This window comes from Tachypleus tridentatus, chromosome 2 (assembly GCF_004210375.1).
Source record: "Tachypleus tridentatus isolate NWPU-2018 chromosome 2, ASM421037v1, whole genome shotgun sequence".
Lineage (NCBI taxonomy): Eukaryota > Metazoa > Arthropoda > Merostomata > Xiphosura > Limulidae > Tachypleus > Tachypleus tridentatus.
This window is the reverse complement of record NC_134826.1, coordinates 30,963,604-30,989,024: the sequence shown is the minus strand read 5'-3', so window position 1 is coordinate 30,989,024 and position 25,421 is coordinate 30,963,604. Positions and strand designations below refer to the sequence as shown.

The window sequence follows — 25,421 nt, the reverse complement described above, 5'->3', positions numbered from 1 at the left end:
GAGTTACGTGACACACACACTATGAGTCATATTTTCTCGAAAAAAAAAAGGACTGAAGGCCGCCTGGAGAGGTCACCTGTTTAACAATTCCCATCAAGAAACAGAAGTGTGTTGTCCGTTAGTCAGTCAGTAGACACTTAAATGAAGTCACATAAGGAAGGCTTAACGTTGGAATTTGTACTGTCAGTAAAATGTGCTCATGTAATGAATCACAAGAATAGTTTTTCTACCTTAAGGCCACAACATAGCAGTACATATGGATTTTAAACGTAAGAACTAAAAATATTTCTTACTTTTAATTTTGGTTTCATTTACTCTTGAAACAGATCACTTGCGGAAGTACATATAGTTATATAAATTAACTGACTGATGAAACTAAGGCGTATTTTCATCAATATAATATACCGATCTATGGAAATTAGTAAATCATTCTTGTAAAGATTCTTCTCAAACTGTCTGATCGAACTAGCTAGGAGTCTATTGCAGAGTGGCTGTACATTTGTTTCACAGTCTTTTCTAAAGCCACGGTACAACTACCTGAATTCTATTACTCCATAATCACGTCACAAGAGAACGAAGCGATAGACAACAGCGAAAGAGAACCTCTTCGCATGCGCAGATATAATTTGACTTTGGGACCGAGCTAGTAGGAGGAAAAAAAGCTGTACTCGTTTACTGTTTAATGTTTCGTGACTCTTGTGTTGCGAGTACTCGCACGTTGTGTTAACTCAAGCGTCTTTCTTATTCTAACACATTGACTTTTACAGAACTTTTTATTGCTCTTCAAACTTTCCGGAGAGCTTTGGTTATAAACCGCTGCGAAACGGTTTAGAAAAAAAGATCCATCGAACATTCTTGTAGGTTTGAGCTGAAATTGTAAGATAATGTGAAGAAGAAAACAATTTATTTTTCTTCATTACATATAAACTATAGAGTAACATAATGGATGTTATGGAAGATCGACTGCAGTCCTTGCCTCTGAATACTTTCTCTCATCCTATAAAACGTAATGGAACACGTAAAGATGCTGAAACATTTGGTCATAATAGTATTGCAAGAAATACAATCGTCAGACGGTGTCGGGAATTGTATGAAGAGAAGGTCAAGTGGTCTGAAACGTTTCGTAAACACTGGGATTCCTGTAGTGGAGGGATTCACGTGGATTATTCAGAACTTTCTTCTCCTTACTCCTCAAAGGTGTCTTTATTTTCAGTCCCGACCAATGTTGCTGTTAAACAGAACACAATGGAAAACACGGACTCTACTTCTTCTGAGAAGGTGAATTCTAACATTGGCATAACTATGAATCACTTACGACAAGAAATTGTAAGTATATCTTTAACAATATAGAACAATGATAAGTATATCTTTAACAATATAGAACAATGATAAGTATATCTTTAACAATATAGAACAATGATAAGTATATCTTTAACAATATAGAACAATGATAAGTATATCTTTAACAATATAGAACAATGATAAGTATATCTTTAACAATATAGAACAATGATAAGTATATCTTTAACAATATAGAACAATGATAAGTATATCTTTAACAATATAGAACAATGATAAGTATATCTTTAACAATATACAATAATGAACTCGGCAGAATTAATTCAAAAGCACTTGAAATATCAGTTTTTTAAAATCTTTGGTAAAAAGAGATAATATTTTGAGCTATTCTTTGTGAAAAAGACAAAAAACAACAATAAATGTTTGATTTTGGGGTCATTTTTGGGTTTCTTTTTTTATATAAGGTTCTATATAATGTAGCATAATGTTGTTATTATCAAAGAATAAACTGTATATTTGTTCGATTAGGGAAAAGACTAAAAACACGTATTTATTTAATCAAAACATCTTCATGTAATTGATTCTATTCAAGTATAGACTTTGCTTTCAAAAACCTGAAAAAAGTATCAAAAACTGGAAAAATAAGACAAAAACACTCCTCGAGTTAAGTATTCATACAATGTGTCGAGTACTAACTGAAAAAAGCAACCAACAAATTCAAATATAACACTCCAAGCTTTTGACTTTCTATAAAGTATTTTTTATAGATCACATTTGCTCATGTTTATGCCAATATTTTGTACCTGAGTTGTGTTATATATGGGGTTGTCTTAAAAGTTAGTTAATGCATGTAAAAGTGTGACTTACAGATCAGTTCATGGAGTAGCCATGAGATGACTTATGTCAATATGTAATTCTTACAGAATCAACGTGTTAATTAATAGGATAATGGATAGGAATGACTATTGCACAGCGCCAGTAAATCAAAGATTAAAGTTTATGAAGAAAATGTACATCTGGCTGAAAATGTCAGCCAAAACCCGTGCAATGTTTTGAGATTTACTTCACTAACAACGCTTATTGAAAACAACTGTTTTTAATAGTTTATTTCTAAAAATAACTTCATATTCATTATTGAAAATAATGAAATATATTAGCATGTGGTGCAACATCCATGACTTTCAAAATCTGTAGTTTTGGGTTGATGTTAAGAAAGTGCAATATTGTAGGAATTCTAACAATCAAGATAATATTATAACTCGAAGTCAGTCAAACCTCCCAAACTAAGGATAAGTTTTCATACAGGAAGGCTTAATTAACACTTTAGGACCATTCACTGCTGCAACAGCTGCGTTATTACTAAATTCAGAGCAATGCCATTTAGCCAGATGTCAGCCTTATGTTGTTGTATTAAAATAATACGTCTGTTTCCGAGTAAGTAATCGTCAACAACTTTCTTCCAAGTACATTGTAAAATAGTAGCACTGTAAATTAAATACTCTCAAATATAAATTTATTATATTTAATAATGACTTGTTGTTTGCGTAAGTCACAGCGTTGTTCGTTTGTTTAGAATTAAACACAAAGCTACACAGTGAGCTATCTGTGCTCTGCCCACCACGGATATCGAAACCCGGTTTTTAGTGTGGAAGTCCGTGAACATACCACTGTGCCACTGGGGGAAAATTTTTGTTTGCTAAACATATGAACCAACTTGTTGTAAGAAGGTCAATCAGTGTTATGAAGCCTTGAGAACTATAACTTCCAATAACTGGAATATCAATGAACATGATGAAACTCCTGTAAACTACAGTATCCTATATCTAGACGATTAATCATTGTTATGCAAGCCGTGTGAAGTACAACATCTATTAACTTTAGGATATTAATTATTTTTATGAAAGCTTTGTGAACTTTGACCCCTAACTTGTGAACTACAGCAGCGAATAACGTCTTTTCTGCCTGGTGTGTATAAAGTTACATTATGTTTCTTTCTTTGCATTAACTAGGCAACTTATTCTAAAACTAGGTAATTGCTTCTAGGAAAGCACTTCGTGTTTAACTTTAGTTTCCTATTTGTATAATTATTCCTTTGTTTCAGGTCTAGGTACTCTTTTAAACCACCCACCAAGAAGAATGACCTACTTTTGAATCTGTCATGAAAGACCTATTTGATAAGGATACAACACTACCCTTAGTTGCATTCGTTTTTTGGTCACTTGTATTTAAATTTAGTTCAAAACTAAAGATTTTACTGAACTACTTTTAACAAAATTATAGCTAAATATATATATTTTTCTTGTTATCAAATAGCCATGCTTTGTTTGCTTTACTATTTCAATACATGATAAATTCATTCTAACACTATTAAGTATGAAAAGTTACAGGCAACTGGATAAGATTGTTTAAGATCAAATGTATTATTAATATAACTTTTTCCTTTACTTTTCTGTATTCTTGCAAGAATTAGACAGCCCATATTCTATTTAATTATTCTATTATCTTATTTTAAAACATATCCAAGTTCCATGAATTCTTTAAAGTCATACACCAAAGAGTTTTTTCTATTTGTAATATTAATATATTTCATAAAATATTCTATCTTTCTTGGGAAAGATTTTCCCAATTTATAAAAAAATTTATTAATCTACATTTTTATTATATTAACTTCACTTTTAAATGTGTATTGAAACAAATTACAAAATATTAAAAAAATCATATGTTTATTCACAGTTTCATCCTGTATGCTTCTCTTTAACATTTTCTAAATTCTATTATTTTCACACTTTTTTTTCATAATTTCTTCTAACAAGGCTTTCCTTAATTTAGTTAGTTAATGAACCACTAAATCTGTAACCTTGACAACAGGATACTTTGGATTAGCTTTTCACGTCCAATAGAGAGTCAGACGACGAAGGCAGGTTACTTCTAATTTAAAGCGCATAAGTGTTAAAAGTGCGTACATTACTGTCCATATAGTTTCAGATTTCATGTACTTTTCGAGTTCTATTTGTTTTCTTAAAGTTTCAAATAATGTTGGCATTTAGATACGTCATATGTTTTAAATCTTATTTCTGTCCGTAATTACAATTTCCAGTTTCGGGTTATGAGAGAGGTGCCCAAGGAAAAACTATTTGCAGGTAAAAAAACTGAGAGGTTAATTCTTTCTCTAGTGCGTAACATATAAGACACGACGTTGACCCAGGTCTCTCGTGTTGGCAAGCTCTTGGTCGAAGTAACATTGTATTTTAAGACGAATTATCCAAAGAATCATGTATAATCTGACGAACTAAAGAGAAGTGAACAACCATAATGATAAATTCATCCACACATTGTTTGGAGTGAGATTTTATATTTTAATAAAGTGAGTTGTATTTCAAATAGAACCAGACTGAGCATGCTGTTTATTTAAACATACTAACTGTCGCAGCGTATATGACTCTCAAACAATATTATTTATTTTCTTGAAGATTCAGAAGTACTGTACACAACAAAATAACGTAAACTACAGCTAATTATTATGTGTTACGCAAGTTTTGTGTGCTTGTATAAGAACTAAATACTTTTTCGTGTCGAATAGCTTTATCGCTTCCTGTATCACAATCATTGTGTGTTAGAAACAGTAAAATATCTAAATATTTAAAAACTTTCCACATTTAATATTAAATTACGTGTGTTTAAACTCATTATGGTACTACATTAACATGCGATATTGAATATAACACCATTAGCTACTTATAATTAATGTTTTATGTTTAGAAAGTTTATCGTTATGAAACAGTGGCTTATATTGGTGTATTTTTATTTACTGATGAAATAGTATCCTGAACAGCTATGGCACCAGTATGGTGACCTGATGCAGTTAAACCAATGCACATTTTATGAAAGCTGCTACTTAAAGCTAAGGTCATTACAATCAGGAAGTCTGGTTGTATTAAAAGAAAATCACAAACATCACCGCCTAACATACACACAGATTTAATCGTAAGCCTGAAATTCGATCTAACTTTTCGTAAAATACTGTAGTTTTCATATTTACTAATGACGTTATACCCAGAACTTGTACGTTTAATCTGTATGATTAACTTGACATACGCACACCTTGATGTTAGCTTTTATATGCATAACATTAATAGTTTGACAAATGTATAGTTCTGGAACAGGTGTTAAATTGTAAATTTTTAATTTTTGTCATGTTCATATCAAATATTAAAAGAAAACTAACTTATTTTACAATATATTCAAGCATGGGAGTTCTAATTACATATTCATGGTGAACGAGCCATAACGTTTATCCTTGTGATTCTCCACGGTTTCTTCTTAGGGGATGTGACAGATATCTTTTAACACTTAGCAACAGTTAACCCTATATGAAGGTGAAAACTATGTCAAAGTCATTATTTATTTTATCTGATATTTCACAACAATATTTTTTTTTAGAAAACCAGTTTCAACTACATACAATTATTGAGAGTAAATAAAACACATAAAAATCGTGTCAAACGCATTTCAGTTGTGCTATGGTTAGTTGAAGTCCATAACTGACATACTTTTTTTCGTAGGTAGGAAACTTTTTAGTAACAACACCATGGCTGTTATACTAATGGTGATGCATTGTAAGTATTTAAAATCAGTTTGGTCTATACGAAGTTTGTAATTGGCACACTTTTTTCATAAGTGCGGACACATTCTTAATAACATCATCAGCATTATAGTTGTTTTATGAGTGGTGGTTCATTCCAAGAGATTAAAGTCAAATACGGTATGTTCTGTAAGTCATCATTATAAACTGATTTTATTTACGTTTCCAGTACATAATATACACGGAACGTGATTAATAATTAAATTGTATTTGTCACATAATTGTTCATACGAGCTTGGTTATAACTCAAACAAGATTATTCTTAAATTTTAAATTAATCTACATTTTCAATTGATAGAAAATAAATTTCATTAAACGTATGAAACGACTAAAGTTTAGTTCACTATGTGTAGGCAGAAATAAAACAGATAGGGTTAAAAAATGTGAGGTGGTTATTTGATGTAATGATTAGAGGCTAAAAGTAATTATCGGGTAAATTATAAATAATAATTTTTAATTAGATTAATTCACAATAAAACTCAGTACAGAGTTCCATGAAAGTGGTAAGTAACAATGCTATATCTCCTGTTTCAGTGTTAAACTAACATGTTGATCAGTTTATATCACTTTAACTTCCGTTAATCTTGTTTTCTTCCGAAATTCTTATCGGAGTTTTTTGTTAATTAAAACAGAAAAACTGACTTTATTTTAAATAAAACGAAATTCTTTGTGTTTACAGAATGTATGAATAATTAATTTCGTAATTAATGTAAAAAATCGGAAATATTAAATATAGTTTGTTTCTTTTTTGTTTTATATTATACCGTAATAATATACCGTAATATACCGTAATAATATACCGTAATATACCGTAATAATATACCGTAATATACCGTAATAATATACCGTAATAGCTATTATAGTGAGCTTATAATCCACACTGACTGATATTCACCAGTTTTTAGCTTAATATTCATAGTACATAATCGGGTATAGGTGGTAATTAAAGTAAATTTATTATTAGAAACATTTTTGTTTATAAGTGATTCTCTCAAACATCATATTGCTTTATCTCAAGCAGCGTTTTAACATTATAAAATTGAATAATTTTGGTGACTCATATGACAACTTTAAACACAATTAAAGGCTTTCAGAGGGAGCAATTCGTTACATATCGCAACTATATAAAAAGAAAATATTTTTCTTACGCTCAGTGATAATAAAATTATAATCATATGATATAGAATATTGATATTTATTCACTGAAACGTACTTTGCGAAACTATATTTTAATTAAAAACAACAAGTGAAGTAAGAATAGAAAATACTTTAAGAAATTATTTAGTACACGCAGCATTCTGAACTTAAATTACACTAAAAAAATAAAAGCTATTTTTCAAAATGTTTATCTCCACAATTGTACCATTATTTATGAAATTCAGTTTGAAAAGTAAAGGGCTATTACTTTTTGATGTGGTGTTTAGTAATCAGAATTGTCAGTTCTTCTGTCCATTAAAATCTATAGAAAGGATCTTACAAAAACAAAGAAAACGGCTGAACGTGTGACAAAGAGGTGTACACGTACAGTATAGAAAGATGTTAGCCCCGGCATGGCCAGGTGGGTTAAGGCGTGCGACTCGTAATCTGAAGGTCGCGGGTTCGCATCCCCGTCGCACCAAACATGCTTGCCTTTTCAGCCGTGAGGGCATTATAAAGTGACGGTCAATCTCACTATTCGTTGGTAAAAGAGTATTCCAAGAGTAGTTGGCGGTGGGTGGTGATGACTAGCTGCCTCTAGTCTTACACTGCTAAATTAGGGACGGCTAGCACAGATAGCCCTCAAGTAGCTTTGCGCGAAATTCAAAAACCAAATAGAAAGACGTTTTGAAGTTTTTATCAGTAAAACATCTCTGGTCTGGAGGAATATGTAACAATCTGACTAACACAAGGAGGTCAACTGTTCTCGTTTATTTATTTTAATTTTAAATTCTTTCTGCTGGAAATGGCTACTTGATCTTATACTGACTGCTAAACGTCAAGAAAGTTTCACAAATTAAAATGTAATACCTTTTAGTATTAATATATACTGTTTTCAAAAGCATCGCTTTAAGAAGCACTTCAATAGTAATTTTCATAACTGGTAAAATTAAAAGTTTCATTCTTATCGATGAACATATTCTTAATGAAAAATTCATAAGGATTTTGATCTGTGGGAAAATGTTTGATGATCTTATTTTGTAAAGTAGTTTATAAAAACCTATATTACATTTTGTAATATTTATTATTCTCTTTCGATAGCTACTTAAAACATTCATATATGGTTTATAGGAACAGAAACATTCTAAAATTTTATTCAACAATTTGGAGTACAAACATACACACAACTTTCGTTTCTATGTTTTCCTTAAAACCCTGTACAGTTTATATTGTAAAATATATTACCTAAATGAAGCCATAGTGTCAAATATACAAGAGAGAAAGTAATATATTACGCATAACGTGTTTAGTATTCATTCATGAGGTTTTGAACAATAGTATAAAAAAGCATGTATATTTTAAATGGAAATGCGTATGTTATAAATAGAAACAAGACCTTACAACTGTGAGAAATACATATGTAAACAAGACCTTACAACTGTGAGAAATACATATGTAAAGAAGACCTTACAACTGTGAGAAATACATATGTAAAGAAGACCTTACAACTGTGAGAAATACATATGTAAAGAAGACCTTACAACTGTGAGAAATACATATGTAAACAAGACCTTACAACTGTGAGAAATACATATGAAGAATTAATCATACTTCATTTCTTCACAGGTGATTGTGCTCTTTTTCAAGACCATAATAACAAATTATTGTACAACATCACAACTTTTACGTTGTGACAAATTTCCTTAAAAGATAGCAAGATAATTCTTAATTCATAACTATTATCAAACTGTCCACAGATATAAACGTTGTCTTCTAAATCTATAATTAAATAAACCAAATGTCCAGAATTTCATCGATGTGCAGTCAGTTGACTTCAAAGAGATTTCATAGAAGAAGAATGCATTGTTCGGAGAAACATTACTATGGATATAAACATATTACTTGGAATAGTGAACTTCATGGCTATCTTTTCCTTTCTGTACCATCCTGCAAAATAGCAAAATAAAACTGTTATTATAAAGAATAACTTTATTTCATCCACAACTAATGTGTAAGAGGTTCATGCAAAATATTTTATATGTTATATTTTTATATACTATTGGAAATTTTAAAAAAATAAAATATATTTAAATTTAAAAGGTCTAAAATTTGTATAATATAAAATCTACTATTCAAACAAGCAAAAATTGTCCGGCTTATCTTCTAGAGTTTTTTTGCAGTGCTCGCAGGTAAAATGAGGTTCCCAGGGTTTGTCTTGATCCCCAACAGGCATGCCGAAATATGCCTTGTAGGCTTCACAGATTTTAGTAGATGCTGTCGCAGAGTGCTTTTTCGCTCTTGTCTTAATAAATTGGCCACATACATAACATAATGCGTCTGGAGAATGCATGCAGCTTTTTGACGCCATTTCTGATAAAATCAAATAGGTCTATGTGTTCACTTAGGCAGCTAGAACTAAACTGAAGTGGTGAGTGGTGAGCCCCTGTATATATATTACTATGGAAAGTTCTAGAAAATTCTAAAAGGTTCTTGAAAATTCTCGTAAGTTCTACAACATTCTAGAAAATTCTTGAAAATTCTTTTAAGTTCGAGAAAATTCTCTATCAGCTACTCAGCACTGAATCTACCTGGAATGTTCTGGAAAATAGATAAGTTGAAAATTTCATTACCCAGGTCACAGAAGCAAAGTTTGAAGAGAAAAATAGATCTTTTCCATTTACTTTAGGCATAAGCAACTGAGAAATAACACTTTCTGCCCAGGAACAAGAAAAAGTAAAACATTTTGTTAATAGTGTTATTTAATAACCAGTTTTATACAGTGTATCTGTATTCTCTTTTCCATCTTAAGATCGAGGACGCTTCAATGGTAATGGGTTTCACCGTCTATAACTGTCTACAAACAAGAAAACTGGATGATTCTTTAACATGAATAATTCAAATATTAAACTATAAATCAGTTACGTAAATAGAAGAAATGTAAAACTAGAGAAACAAATATATAAATATAGAACGGAGCACGGAAGTATGTTAAAAACGCACCCTCGTGTTTCTGAGACATTCAGAAGTAAAGATAGATTTATTAACATAAAACCTGTGATAGGTAAACACGCAGCTGCGTTTTTAATTGTAAGTTTCTATTTTATTGGTATGACGTTAACGACGTCAAGAACAAGTTATAAAGTCCAGTGCTTGAAGTGCACATGTCACTTTATTTTAATATTAGGCAGGAAAAGAATTTGCAGAAGTTCAAGTAGTTTAAAGTCTGATCTTTTCCGTAGTGCACATATGAAACTTTGTATTTTATACATAAATATTAAAACTAACGTATATTATAAGAAGACATGAGTTGGATAGAATGATACTTAATGATGCTTAACCAGTTTGGCTCATTACATGCATCTACGAATTTCTGATTTTTAGTTTAAGTCAAAATTTAAAGCAAAAACAAAATATCTCAAAACTTTGCTTCCTTGTTTCAAAATGTCACACAAAGTTACACAAGAATGACCTCCTCATAGTTATCAAGAAGGAAGACAGCTATGCAAAAGCACCTAATTTAAGCATCTGGGTTTCTCTTGTCAGATCGATTAATACAATCTGACAGTTATTTTCAAGCGCAATTTAGACCCCTAATATGTCATGAATCCTTAGGATCAACCACGGACAGACTAACTGGACCGTATCTGGCCAACAGACTTCCGAAGCTTTCTAAGGGCAAGAAAACAATCAGATAGATTGTATATTCTCTCTTCGCTACGCCTTTTCGAGATTGCATGCATTTATATAGGGTAGTGTTACATTTCACCTTTGAAAATTCCAATATTTCTTCTCAGATCCAGAACTCAGAGTGGTGGAGAGTCTCAACTTTAATATGTCCATCAAAGTTGGTGCAAATCTGATCACACTTTACAGAGTTATTAACCTTAAATCGTGAGAATGCCTTATCTCCCCATCATAAAAAAAATGTTTCAAAGTGATCTAGAATCCGGATCTGGAATTGGATTCGGACTAAATTCAGGGGTAAAGTCTCATACTGACTTTCCATCTTTGTTTAAAACTTCTGTGTAAATCAGGTTATTAGTTTTTATGATACGGGAGCAGAAACACGGAGAGACAGATGCTAATACGCATTCACCTGACTGTAATACCCCCCTCCCCGGCAAAGAAACTATAGAAAATACCATCATCAGAACACATAATTTATTTACGTATAACTTTGACAACTGGGCTACAAGTTTGTTTGGATTCAAGTTGACTTATCGTGACCAATATATATATATACAGGGTGAGCCAAAAGTAGGTGGACAGTAAAAAAACCTTTATTTAGAGATCACGTATACGTACAACTATATGTAATAAGACAATTATATTAATGAAAATAAAATGTTATTTATTAACGCAAATGCTCAAATTGTTGAGATTTCCAATACTCTTTTAACACCCATATTCTTTTATCTGTATTTAAAGTATTTGACATTATGGGTTCTATTAACAATCTAAAAAAAAGAAAACAGATTAAATTAAAACAAATGTAATTATACAATTGTAATTATATAACACAAATAATATAGTTGCAACATATTTATAATATACAATTGCATTAATATAACCGATACATAAACCCATTCCAAATGCTGTCCACCTACTTTTGGCTCACCCTGTATATATGTAGACAGAGAACTATAGATTGCTAGATCACATATTCCGAAACTTGATTTAAATACGGTTAAATACGGCATCCTATGTCACTGGTAGGCTGAACAGTTCCTATTACCCATACTACCAGGCAGTTTCTAATTGTTCATTATGTTACTGATTCTCCACATATTTTTAAGTTTAGGTTAGTTTGTAACAAATATATATCAGATTAATATTATTTCTGCAAACCTAAACTACTGGTAATCTTGTGGTTTTTGAACTTTGTAGCCTGAATGCTAATAACAAAGATTTTAAGAAAAGACATTACTGCATCAGGTTAGTTTTTCTAGGTATTGGTAAGAAAGTTTGGTTCGTTTTGAATTTTGCGCAAAGCTACATGAGGGCTATCTGCGCTAGCCGTCCCTAAGTATAAGACTAGAGGGAAGACAGCTAGTCATCACCACCCATTGCCAACCTAATTTAGCAGTGTAAGACTAGAGGGAAAGCAACTAGCTGTCACCACCCACCCCCAACTCTTGGGCTACTCTTTTTACCAATGAATAGTTGGATTGATCGTCACACTATAACACCTCTACGGCTGAAATGGCGAGCGTGTTTGGTGTGACGGGGATTCGAACCCACGACCCTCGGATTACGAGTCGAGTGCCTTAACCACCTGGAAGTGCCGGGCCCTGGTAAGAAGGAAAGTGAAAAAATATATAGGTTCCACTTCATAATTTGAAAACAAATTTCAAGATTAAGTTCTCGAACATAGCTTTTACTTTTTTGTAATATTATACATTTTTAATGAATACAGCGTTTCATCTCAATATATGCAAGTGTTGTATTTTCAAAAACAAATACCAACTATATTTCAGGTTTTGTAAATAGTATCATTTGATATAATTGATCTTACGTTTTAAACAAAATGAACTTTCATGATATATTAAAATTTACTGCACATAACTAATTGAGATCGAACTGGTAGATTCTTAGTTTTTTCTTATAAAGAAAAACTTATATCATGTGTATTGTCATACTTCAAGACCTGGGGTGGCAAAGTGTTAATGTGTTAGGATTGTGGTTCTATTGCCCTGGGGTGGCAAAGTGTTAATGTGTTAGGATTGTGGTTCTATTGCCCTGGGGTGGCAAAGTGTTAATGTGTTAGGATTGTGATTCTATTGCCCTGGGGTGGCAAAGTGTTAATGTGTTGGGATTGTGGTTCTATTGCCCTGGGGTGGCAAAGTGTTAATGTGCTACGATTGTGGTTCTATTGCCCTGGGGTGGCAAAGTGTTAATGTGTTAGGATTGTGGTTCTATTGCTCTGGGGTGGCAAAGTGTTAATGTGTTGGGATTGTGGTTCTATTGCCCTTCTCTATGGTCTATCAGATTAAAATTGAGGACGGCTACGGCAGGTATCACTTGTGTGTAGCTTCGAAGGGAATTAGAAAAGTTCATTTGTTTGTTTTTGAATTTCGCGCAAAGCTTCACGAGGGCTATCTGTGCTAGCCGTCCCTAATTTTGCAATGTAAAACTAGAGGGAAGGCAACTTGTCATTACCACCCATCGCCAACTGTTGGGCTACACTTTAGCAACGAACAGTGGGATTGACAGTACATTATAACGCCCCCACGGCTGAAAGGGCGAGCATGTGTGATGCGACAAGAATTCAAAGTCGCGACCCTCGGATTGCGAGTCGAACGCCTTAACCCACCTGGTCATGCCGGGCCTAAATTAGAAAAGAAACAAATTAGTTTTAATGAAGCATAGGAGCGATTGGTTGTAATACATATGCTGAACATATGTGATATCACTGTGATTATGTAATTGTTTGGAAATTTTTTAATACTTTTTTGAGATGATGCTGTTTTCACTTAATATAACATATCATTGAATGGTTGAGTTTCCGCTCGGTTTCATAGAAAAAAGCTTCTTATAATGCTTAATAAAAACTCGTGTAATAACAGCTTTTCAGATAGATAGTAGAAAAGCGAATTTTTGGTGGTCCTCAAATAAAGCTATTAAAAGGTTAATAAGATCGTAATTGCACGGATGTATTCTTTAATACCAACTCTACTTAATATTTCTAAAAAATAGTATTAAATTAATTTTTAGAAGTACGGGCGCATCCTGTTGATGTAATAAAGAGTTCTTTTAACGATCTTCATTCTCCAACACCTAAAGTTAACGTACACTAACACACCAGCATGCTTAACTCTACAGGTTTAATTGTTAAACATATCACAAATTGCCTCAAGTGGACAACTACTTTCTCACCCTTGTATCCATGGATTTAAAACTTTAGCTAGTCGAACCTTCTTGTTTAATCAAAACTCTTGTTTTAGTCTCTATGTATAAGTACTACGCAACCTCAGGTAATGTGATGCATTCATGTCCACGAGGGAGCAAAGTTCAAACAGAAGAGTCTGGAAGACGAGGATATGAGTTGGGAAAAAAAAGTGGAAATTAAGGTGTTTGGTCAAAGTCGTGAACCCCCGACAGCTAAACGTGAAACTGAATATTTGAGGGGAGAAAGTAGCCCGCGTTCCAGGACCGAAGATAGATTAAGGAATAATATTTTTATAATGTTACTGTGTAACATTTTACTCGAAGTCCGTGCAAATTCGGTTTTTAAAGACGTTCAAGAAAGAGTGAATCATACAGAGACTAAACATTTTTATTTCTTTAGAAATCATTTTCAATCTAAAATGAGAACAGAACGGATCAAGGAAGAGATCTGTAACTACTTTACATTGTGGAAGGAAGAATCAGAAGTGTGAACACCCTCTAATGTTACCTGTACATGTATTAACTACTCTACATTATGGAAGGAAGATGCAGAACACCCTCTAATGTTACCTGTACATGTATTAACTACTCTACATTATGGAAGGAAGATGCAGAACACCCTCTAATGTTACCTGTACATGTATTTTCTTCAGATAATGCTAATGAAAACGTTTCATATACACAATTTATGCAAAAGGAAGGAAACAATGATAATCTACGGATCTTTTTGTATTAATCATTTGAATTTATGGCTAGTAGTTACTACCACAAAGTTCTAGCATCTACTTCGATCTAAGCTCGTTTTATAGTTTAAATATCTTATCCAAATATGATTCTAATAGCAGTAAAACTATAATTTTGTTTGGCTGTTTATCCAACTTTCTTGTAACTTTTTTCAAGTCATTCATAAACTTAAGTGTTTCTATAGATTATACTATAGTGCTCACAAAGGAATCTGAAAAACATATGTTTATATATACTATTTATTGCTCATATTGTATTTTGTTATCAGAAATATTCTACAGTCCAAATTCAGATGTTTTAGGTTTTCGTTCTGTGGAATGCTTTCTAGGCTTAAGAATTTTAGCCGTCATTAAATTACACAAAACGACCAATAATAATTGCAAGTATTACAGTACCAAAGGATTGGAACAGAGAAAATGAAAAGAATGCTACAAATAAAAATTATTTATTTAGTTATTTACATATTTTTTTCATAACTAAAGCATGAAGTAGGTAATAAATGGAGTTTGATATGGATAAATATTGTATTTATTTATGATTAAAATCTGAAATACTCCTAGTAAGTAACTCTCAATACTTTTGGTTGGGCATGATCATTATTACTATAAGTACAGATAAACATAAAATGACAATATTAGGCTTAGGAGTGCAAATACCTTTCCTTCATTTGTTTTAATACAGTTCCATATATATCCATCGCGGAGAATCAAACACTGGATTTTAATGTTGTCGGTCCACAAACTTAACGTTGACCTACCGGGAACGTGCAGATAGATAATCTCGCATTTTATACCTTTACCTTTTCTGAAAAACATTTACTTTAAGAAACCGACTTACTAAACAACTAGTAAACTTTTAAATGATTATTGTATAACATAGGTTTTCTTATGATAAATATCATAATGCTATTAAAATATTTAATGCATAACGGATCGTGTATACAATTTAATGTATAGCGTATCAAGTTAGAAAACTGAGAATTTTCATTGCATACTTGGTGTTAAAAATAAATACAATAAACTGGAAGAGAAAATATGCAGTAATAAATAAAAATAATAGTATTGTAAAAGTAAAATTAGAAGTTACCAGCTGGGTGCTCTCATTGTGATCGGATGCTTGAAATTAGGGACACGTCCAAGCTATCTAAAATGTGCATTAACAAACGTGTTAAGATAGAAGTTTACGTGTTTGTCGTTGCTAAAGTACTCCAGCGCGTAAATCAAACTAGATTATTATTCTAAGCTCGAATATTTGATATGTTATTCGGTCTTGTTATGTCTAAAAGCATCAACGTATGGAAAGTAATTTCATTGAGAGTAATGTAACTTATAAGAAGTAATATAATACATTGCAATGGTAACATAAAACAAATGCAACTTGTCAATGGACACCTATCGAACTATTGCGCTTGTGTCTGATTGGAAACCAATTGCTCTGTAAACAATGAGGATATTTTACAAACCTTAATTTCTAGTATAGTAGTTGTACTAAGTAAGACCAAGAATACCTAAAACCTTGCACTTTCCCTATATAGAAACCATTTTTCATTTTATAAAAATGATTCTAAATCGGCTTTATTATGCAAATTCATGTAGTTACCTTTTCCTCTTCTCAGATTACAATTAAAAAACTTTCACAGCGAAAGTTATTAAAAGTGAAAATGTAATTAGGAAAAGAATTGTGTACTTTTTACTGCCATTTAACAGATGGCGTATCTGTATTTAATATTCGATTCAATGAACCAACTGTGGAAAGGACTTCCATAGCGCTACTTGGCTCGTACATTGTTTAAGAATTTTTTTTTTTCCGCAGGAGATATCTTCCACCAAGCCTCTCGTTGGTACAGCGGTATGTCTACGGATTTACAACCCTAAAATCAGGGATTTGGTTCCCCTCAGTGGGCTCAGCAGATAGCCCAATGTGGCTTTGCTATAAGAAGGAACACACTCTTTCAGTTTCTAGGGATTATAAAGACATATTTATTATGAAATATACATTTTTTTCATATTGTTTAACATATCTAGTTAACAGATTGTTATTTTTAAATTATTATTCTCAAAGTGAATGTTTACACTTTGATTGGAGACAGGTGCCTTTCTTGCTTGTTATCGAACCAGATTAGTAGAAGTACATACTAGTAGATTTATCCAAGAGTTTTAAAAATTCATTATGTGCTAATAATTGTAAAGTAACAATGATCTCATAGCTTTTCTTAAGGAGGGGTCGAGGCACTGTTGCACTGAATAACACCTTAAAGAAACATCAACAACATTCTTTAAATATCAGAATACATTTACTATAAGCCTACAATTATTTTTCGCAATATGAAAACATGCTGACTGTTAATAGAGCATAACTGAACCCTCCATCTGCTACAAAGGAAAATTCGGTGAGTGACATTTTTCTTATTAAGTGTCTTGAAAACTATTTTAGTGCTTAATCATTTAGTTCAATCACCGTTGCGTTGTTTCAGTATCGCAATAAGTCAGTTCCTTAAATGAAAGTGAATATATCAGAAAAGTGGGTAATAAAGCACGTATAACACTAACTATATCATCTTCCTCTGCTACAAAGAATCACCAGCAAAGTTCTGAATTTAATGTATTGCAGGTTCTATTATATCGTCAACACCATATAGATCAGGTAAAGAAAACATCAATAACACGGAATGCAATTTCATAACTTTCACTGTATTGTTGGTCCGAGTTATACTGTGTTAAGGAAAAAAAAAAAAAACACGATTGGGTGAAGAAGTGAAGACTCATCCGTACTATCTGATCGCCCTCTACTTAAATCCTTGGATTTACGGCTTAAAAAATGCAACATTACTTTGTTTTATTGTTCTGAAATATTGAATTTTCATGAGTAATAAATTGAGATTATTTGATATTTCAAAATCAAATTACTTTTTACCCTTCTATTGTTAATAACCATCAAGTATATAATTTTTAAAACTGGACTGCGCCATAAATTCTCCATAAAAGTTATACCTAATGTTTTCTTCATGAAGAATCGTCCAAAAATATCAGGACTTTTAAATAACGCAAAGTTAACTCCAGGGCTTTGCTTGAACATGCATGCGCATATATACTGTTGTGTATACGTACATTAGATCTAAGAACACCGAGCCATTCAGTTGGTCTATTTATGAATTAATATTTGAAGTTACTTGTGTGTTAAATGAAATAAACATTTATATACTAGCAAAGATTGATATAAATGTTCTCGGTGTGTCTTTTTGATGCTGTAGATCTGGACACTTTTTTATCATTTGGTAAATGATCATTTACCTCACGCTAAAGTTCAGTGGCAGTCTTCCTTCTGTCAGTTTAGGCGTTCTGCCTCTTCCTCTCTTATTTACAAATTTCTCTGTCTTACAATCTGTAGTGTACCCGACAGTATTTAGGGAGCATTTCAAGTCTACAGTAATTTGTCATAAAATCCAAACAGTATCACCTAAAACATTTACGCAAACCTTTTGATCTACTGACAATTCTATGCGGTTTTTGGTCGTGTCATTACAAAAAACTTTAATATGTAGTGAACACTATTTTTATAAAGGTATATTTGTGGAATGCTATAAAACTGATTTCTTCTAGCATATACCGGAGCCATATGATAGTTTATTTCTATGTTGTTAGGACACTGTATGGGATACCATAACAGTTATTTCACACCCTAAATTTGATCAACATGTGCATTCAATCAGAACCCTTACGAGATGTATTTAGTACAAGTATATGGAAATTCCAAAGAATGATAAGTACTTTTAACCTGTCTCATTCAGTTTTCAACAGTTCTAAGTGAAGTGTTACTATAGTGTTGAAATTTACTTTCTGTAATGACATGGAAGAATTAGCCCCACAAATGGAAAAAAAATGACAAAATATTCTATTGTCCTAACACTTTTGCATAAGGTTATAATAGTATCATAAACAATAATGATAAGAAAATGAGTTAACTATTTCCTAAAAGAACTTCGTGCTTAGTGTATAAATAATTAAACGAGACAACTGATAGTCGGACTACTTTTGTTGTTGTTTTTTTTTAATTTCGCGCAAAGCTACACGAGAGCTATCTGTGCTAACCGTCCCTAATTTTGCAATGTAAGACTAGAGGGGAAGCAGCTAGTCATCACCACCCACCACCAACTCTTGGGCTACTCTTTTTTACCAACGAATAGTGGGATTGACCGTCACATTATAACGCCTCCACAGCTGAAAGGGCGAGCATGTTTGGTGCGACGGGGATACGAACTCGCGACCGTCGGATTACAAGTCGAACGCTTTAACCCACCTGACCATGTCGGGCCAAATCGGACTACCTCGATACCTTCTGAAATGTTAGCTTTTGAAAATAAGTAAAAGACCGTAAATGGTCTCTGCCCCAGTCTTGAGGTTTATAACCTAACCGCTATAAAAGATACTTGATAATAACCTCATTTTTACATTACAAAGTGTGTATTTTTTGTAAATATGGGGAATTATTTAATTCCAGATTTCTCTTAGTAATTTTATATCTGGTTTTAATTTATTATTATTTACGAGGAATAAATTTTCTGTCAAGTTTCTGGTACAGGATTGGGTATAAAATTCCGTCAATCGTCTGCTAGTAACATTATTAGATTTTTTTGAAGTACAATTATTTAATTAAGGGAGTTTAAAATTTGTAATGAAAACTAGAGACTTTTACTCATTGTTAAGAGGATAAATTAAACACGAATTCTTTCTTCAGAAAACATAACTGGAAGTTACGCCATTGCAAGCTACATATTTTAGCCTGTGGCCATACCAGAAGGAAAACACTAGCTTGCTATTTAACATTTCAGCCGTGGGGGCGTCATAATGTTACGGTAAATCCCACTATTCGTTGATAAAAGAGTAGCCCAAGGGTTGGTGGTGGGTGGTGATGACTAGCTGCCTTCCCTCTAGTCTTACACTGCAAAATTAGGGACGGCTAGCACAGATAGCCCTCGAGTAGCTTTGCACGAAATTCACAAAACAACAACAGAAAAAGATTCACCGTCATAATCTCTTTGATGAAACTACTTTTAAACTTCTTTTGAAAGATTATGTATGAATAGAAAAAGATTTGACATAGTTTCTTTCTACCTAACTAATATGGAAAACTAGTCTGTAAATATGTCCTTTAAAATTAATGACACAAACTCATTTTAAGCTAACTAATACTAGTTGGCAATACATTTCTTGTACTGATCTATTTTTACACTTCCGCAACGTCACCAAAAGTTTATAAAGTTCGAGATTAGTAATTTCGAAACTATTTTTAACAGCTTCATTTAATTCTTTGATAGGTTGTTTAGACAGAGTATTCATGATGAAACTTTGTAGAATGGACGACAACTGCCTGTTGTGGAGACACAAGTGTAGAGGACGACGTTTCGAAATTCTTCTGCCTTTTGTCTTCAGGTCAGTGTGTGTATCAGTGTTGGTAGTCTTAGACAAATCACCACAACTGTATACAGAAAATTCACCCATACGAACAGATACCTACACTTCCAGTCCTATCAACCAACCTCGATAAAACGTGGTATAATCCAATGCCTAAACAAGAGAGCAAAAAACATTTGCGATAAGACATTCATCGAAACAGAACACCAAAAGATTTTAGTTTTAAACAGAATGGTTACACCTCTTCCTTCATCAAAAACTTCTTGAAGAAGACCATGACAGGAAGAAAAGATCAGAAAGTCACCACTATTTCTTTACCATCCTTACAGCATTTCAGTGAAAAACTCAAATGCATAGCCAAGAAATTCAACATAGAAGTCCAGTGGAAATCCTACAATACCTTAAGACCCATTCTGATAACAAACAAACAGTGATCTACCAAAGAGAATCTCAAAAACGTCACCTATGAAATTCCGTGTTCTTGCAACTATACATACACTGGGTAAATTGGAAGAAAACTTGCGACAAAAATAAAAGAACATAAACATAATACAGGACTCATGAAAACACAAAACTCAGCCACTGCAGAGCACGCCACGTCAATTGGACATAGAATAAACTGGGAGAAAACTAGAACCATCGACATAGACAAATTCTGGAAGACAAGAAAAATTAAAGAATCATTTTATATTAACACTATTAAACACTCACTAAACAGAGATTCTGGATTTGAGGTGAGTAACCTGTGGCTGCCATTGGTTGAATCTACAGAAAATATCTCCTTCAATCAGAAAGAGTGATAATCCAATCAATCATAACGCACTCTCCACAATCCACTATAAAAGACCGACAAAATCTCTACACACGAAAGATGAAAGACGGAAGACTTTTGATACGTCGTCCTCTACACTTGTGTCTCCACAACAGGAAGTTGCCGTCCATTCTACAAAGTTTCAGCTTCAGTTAATAGTTTAATAAATCTTCTGTAAACACGTTTTATTTTATCTTGTGCTCGCAAATACGTATTTAAGCTTATATGTAGTTGCAGTTTGTCTCTACAGAAATAAATGTGTTTATTTAGAAATTTACAGTGCCTTCTGATATTCGATGTGCTAATATTTATGCCACGTGATAAACCTGCAAAAATAATATAAATAACATTATTATTTTAACTTTTGTACTAAGTATACTGTACTACACAACAGTGAAAAATACCTTTAATTTTTATTATATTTAATTTAAAACTGTTCGTAAAGTATTTGAAATACTCATACGTTAAGTTACAAGATTGCACTAACCTGCATCTGGAAACTTTCTTCCTGCTAATTTAATTTTAAGACCTTATTATAGTTAATTCGATGGCCATGAATTCGGAAATGGTATCCTTTTTTCTCTATCAGGCCTGAGTATTTTACAAATAACACATAAGAAATTCACTTGTATAGTAAATTTCCATTATACCTGAATGCATGATGACTGATTACTTCTGCTACAAACCGGTTAAAATATACAATTAAGATATGAAGAAATAAAGGTGCATATTTCTAAATGAAACCATGTACAAAGAAACACATAAACAGTATATATTATACTATATGCCTTTACCTACAGTGTCTATGATCCATTATACCACCAAACTTATTGCAATTAAATTTCAAAGTCCAATCTTAAACAAAAAAAAAATGAAACTAGTTAGTACTAAAAGTATAACTAATATGAAAATATGGTCAATTTTAAAAATTATAATTAATATATTGAAAGTATAAATATAGTATAATTAATTATAATTAATATATTGAAAGTATAAATATAGTATAATTAATTATAATTAATATATTGAAAGTATAAATATAGTATAATTAATTATAATTAATATATTGAAAGTATAAATATAGTATAATTAATTATAATTCGTTTTCCGGCTTTTGTAAAAACCCGACTTCACACTAAAAAACAAAAGTAATTTTCGGATTCAGCGTATTTTTCATATATAAACAACTGTTACCTTTAAGTCAGCAAAAACTATGCATGGCGGTGTTATCATTTTTTCTCGTTGAAAAGTCTCGGAACATTTTATAGAGAACTTCAGCATTACTGACATATGAATTTTAGTTGTTTTTTTCTCGTCAAATTCTATCAAAACAAATTTTAATGACATATACTGCGATACTATAGGCTTACTTTTTATTTTTGCTTTCTTTTTAAAGCCGTATTAGCCGTCCCAAGTTTTGAACTAATAGATTAGAAAGAAGGCAGCTGAGCTAGCCAACAACATCCAGACCTGGCATGGCCAGGTGGTTAAGGCGCTCGAGTTGTAAATTCGCGGTTTCGAATCCTGGTCGCACCAAACATGCTCGCCCTTTCAACCGTGGGGGCGTTATAACATTACGCTCAATCCCACTAATCGTTGGTAAAAGAGTAACCCAAGTGGGCGGTGGGTGGTGAACACTAGTTGCCTTCTCTTTAGTCATACAATGCTGAAATAGGTACAGCTAGCGCAAAGAGCCCTTATGTGGCTTTGCGTGAAATTAAAAATGAAAAACCACAACATCCACTCCAAGTTTTTGGGGTTACATTTGTGTGGGGCCCGGCATGACCAAGCGTATTCAGGCGTGCGACTCGTGATCTGAGGGTCGCGGGTTCGCATCCCCGTCGTGCCAAACATGCTCGCCCTTTGAACCGTGTGGGCGTTATAATGTGACGGTCAATCCCACTATTCGTTGGTAAAAGAGTAGCCCAAGAGTTGGTGGTGGGAGGTGATGAATAGCTGCCTTCCCTCTAGTCTTACACTGCTAAATTAGGGACGGCTAGCACAGACAGCCCTCGAGTAGCTTTGTGCGAAATTCAAAAAACAAACAAACAATACATTTATGCAAAAACGGCTCGTTTGGGTTGAGAAAATATTTTACGTAGAAGAACGAACAACGTTTCGACCTTCTTCGGTCATCGTCAGGTTCACAAAGGTTAGCTTCTACGTAAAATATTTTCTCAACCCAAACGAACCGTTTTTGCATATATATTTCTCTACAAGTGGGTTTTCTCGACATCACTGAAACAATACATTTGTGTGACCGTAAACTGGGGTTTTACAATGCATACACACTTCCAGAATGCTAAGCACGATTTTTTTTTGGTATGGAAACGCCCACATTGGACCTGAAATTCTTAGTCTAGCATGCCAACCATCGGGGCCCGGCTCCGACTATTGTAGTAATAGGCTTAGTTTTTATTCACTTTTTGAAATAACTTAGAAACAAATTAAACCAACTCAATCATTACTTTAATATTAGACTTAATTAACATTCTTTTGTATTTTTGATGATTCAGAAACAAATTAAGACATAGCCTTCGAGTCAGGAATATATGTTTGGTGGAGTTATTCCGATATATAGCTTACCAACAGTACTCTCTATATTTTTTAACTGAATTTGAGCTTTTTGCGATATATAAAATCTTACTTGCCCACCAGCATGGCCGAATGAGTAAGTAAAACTCATATCGCAGTCTAAAATTCCATACAAACCATGGCATGGAAAATACAATATCTGGTTCCTTCTAGAAATTCGTTTTATCTGCGGTTTTTGCAAATTCTGGTGATAGAGATAGCGAAGGAAAGCTCAATCAAACTTGTTGGCTGATACATTTGACTTTGTTCACTTCTACTACTTTATCAAGGTTATTGTTATTTGTTATTTTGAATTAAGCACAAAGCTACTCAATGGGCTATCTGTGCTCTGTATCGACACCCGGTTTTTAGCATTGTAAGTCCGCAGACATACCGCTGAGCCACTGGGGGGCATTTTATCAAGGAAAAACACAATCTGACATAAATTCAGTATCTTCGTGTCTGAATACTATTAAGAAGTGAGCTCTTTGGCAGCAAAGTGTGATTTTTCTTATGTTAATAAATCGAACTTTTCATCCGGGTACGGTTTTGGTTCTAATTTGAATAACACTCGAATAATGTACATAATTCGGTCACATTTACTCAAACACTGGGTGTTAAAACAATTCAAACATTACTTATGCACTGAGATTAATTTCTGATCTCTTCTATTGAGAATCTGTAATTTTTTATTCTTAAGATTTAGGTAACAATATTTTAAACTTCCTACTGCATTCTAGTAATTTCACTATAACATAAAACATTGCATATACTTTTGCAGGGATTACTGATTGATCTGGACAACGACCTTTTCCAGAAACTGCTCTCCTTGTACGAAACAGTTGCTGAATTAAGGGATCGCCAGCAAGAGATTGAGCAAGAAACCAGCGATGAGGACAATGTTGATTGTTACCCAAGTTTAGAATCGTTGTGGGATGCAGACAACCAAACAACCACAACATCACCATCGTCTACATTATCATCTTCTTCTAGTCATTGTGAACCAAAAAATCATCGTTTTCGACCACTTCGACACCGTGGTAAGAACATCGGAGAATCATCTCAGCATCAAGCACCAATAAACAATAACGATTGTGCTACTTATTGCCCGAGCCAAAAGATGACGCCACAATATATTAGACGCCGAGCCAAGTCTCACAGTATTCTATATTATCGTGACAACTCATTTTTGTCCTCTGACTCTGGAATTTATCTACAAGGGTCTCATTCAGATTTGGACCACGAAATATTTGTATGAACAAGAATAGACTTTTCCCAAGTTTTCACAAAACTGGTTAAGTTAACAAATGTAAAGAAAAATAAACAACAAAAAATCCTAGCAGCTGGTCCTAACTAAAGATACTCAGATATAGTTGTGCATGGAATAGTCTCCTGTTTCTAAGTTTTGCCCCCAAAAGGTAACTATACAAGTTTACGACGCGGGTGGTGAGCAAAACACAAATAGCACATTAGTATATTTGTCCTTTACAAGAACCCCATTCTTATTTTTGACTTATTGTTGCAAATAAATAGATGTAATAACTGGGTAATGCTATACATGTGCATAATGCTATACTTATGCATCTTTAACGTGCTGAAGTTTCTTAAACAATACTTTTAGTATACTGTAAACAAAAAATTACATAACTGTTTACACTAATTTTGGATGTAAAGCTGGTCAAGAGAATGAAACAAAGAATTATTGTGAATTTGAGAAGATTTACATTTCTTTATAAATGGTCATTAAAGATAAGAAAAAATATTTTTATGTTTCCTGACTCAATTTGTTATGCACATAAGTTCACTTCTCTGCTCTGTTTTGTTAAATTATTTTTAAAATATGTATAGTTATCCTTACAAAATTCCGTAAAGGTAACAACGTAGATCATAGGTGTCGTGACTACTGAGTTGGGCA

At 32.8% G+C, this 25,421-nt stretch overlaps 1 protein-coding gene across 1 annotated transcript; it reads left to right on the top strand.

Moving 5' to 3' along the window:
* The first annotated feature begins 626 nt into the window (after window positions 1–626).
* Window positions 627–25,262, top strand: LOC143235369 (uncharacterized). Its single transcript, XM_076473471.1, has 2 exons — window positions 627–1,326; window positions 24,288–25,262. Exons 1-2 carry the CDS (start codon window positions 943–945, stop codon window positions 24,762–24,764), a joined length of 861 nt encoding a protein of 286 aa, XP_076329586.1. The 5' UTR covers window positions 627–942; the 3' UTR covers window positions 24,765–25,262.
* The last annotated feature ends 159 nt before the right edge of the window (window positions 25,263–25,421 follow it).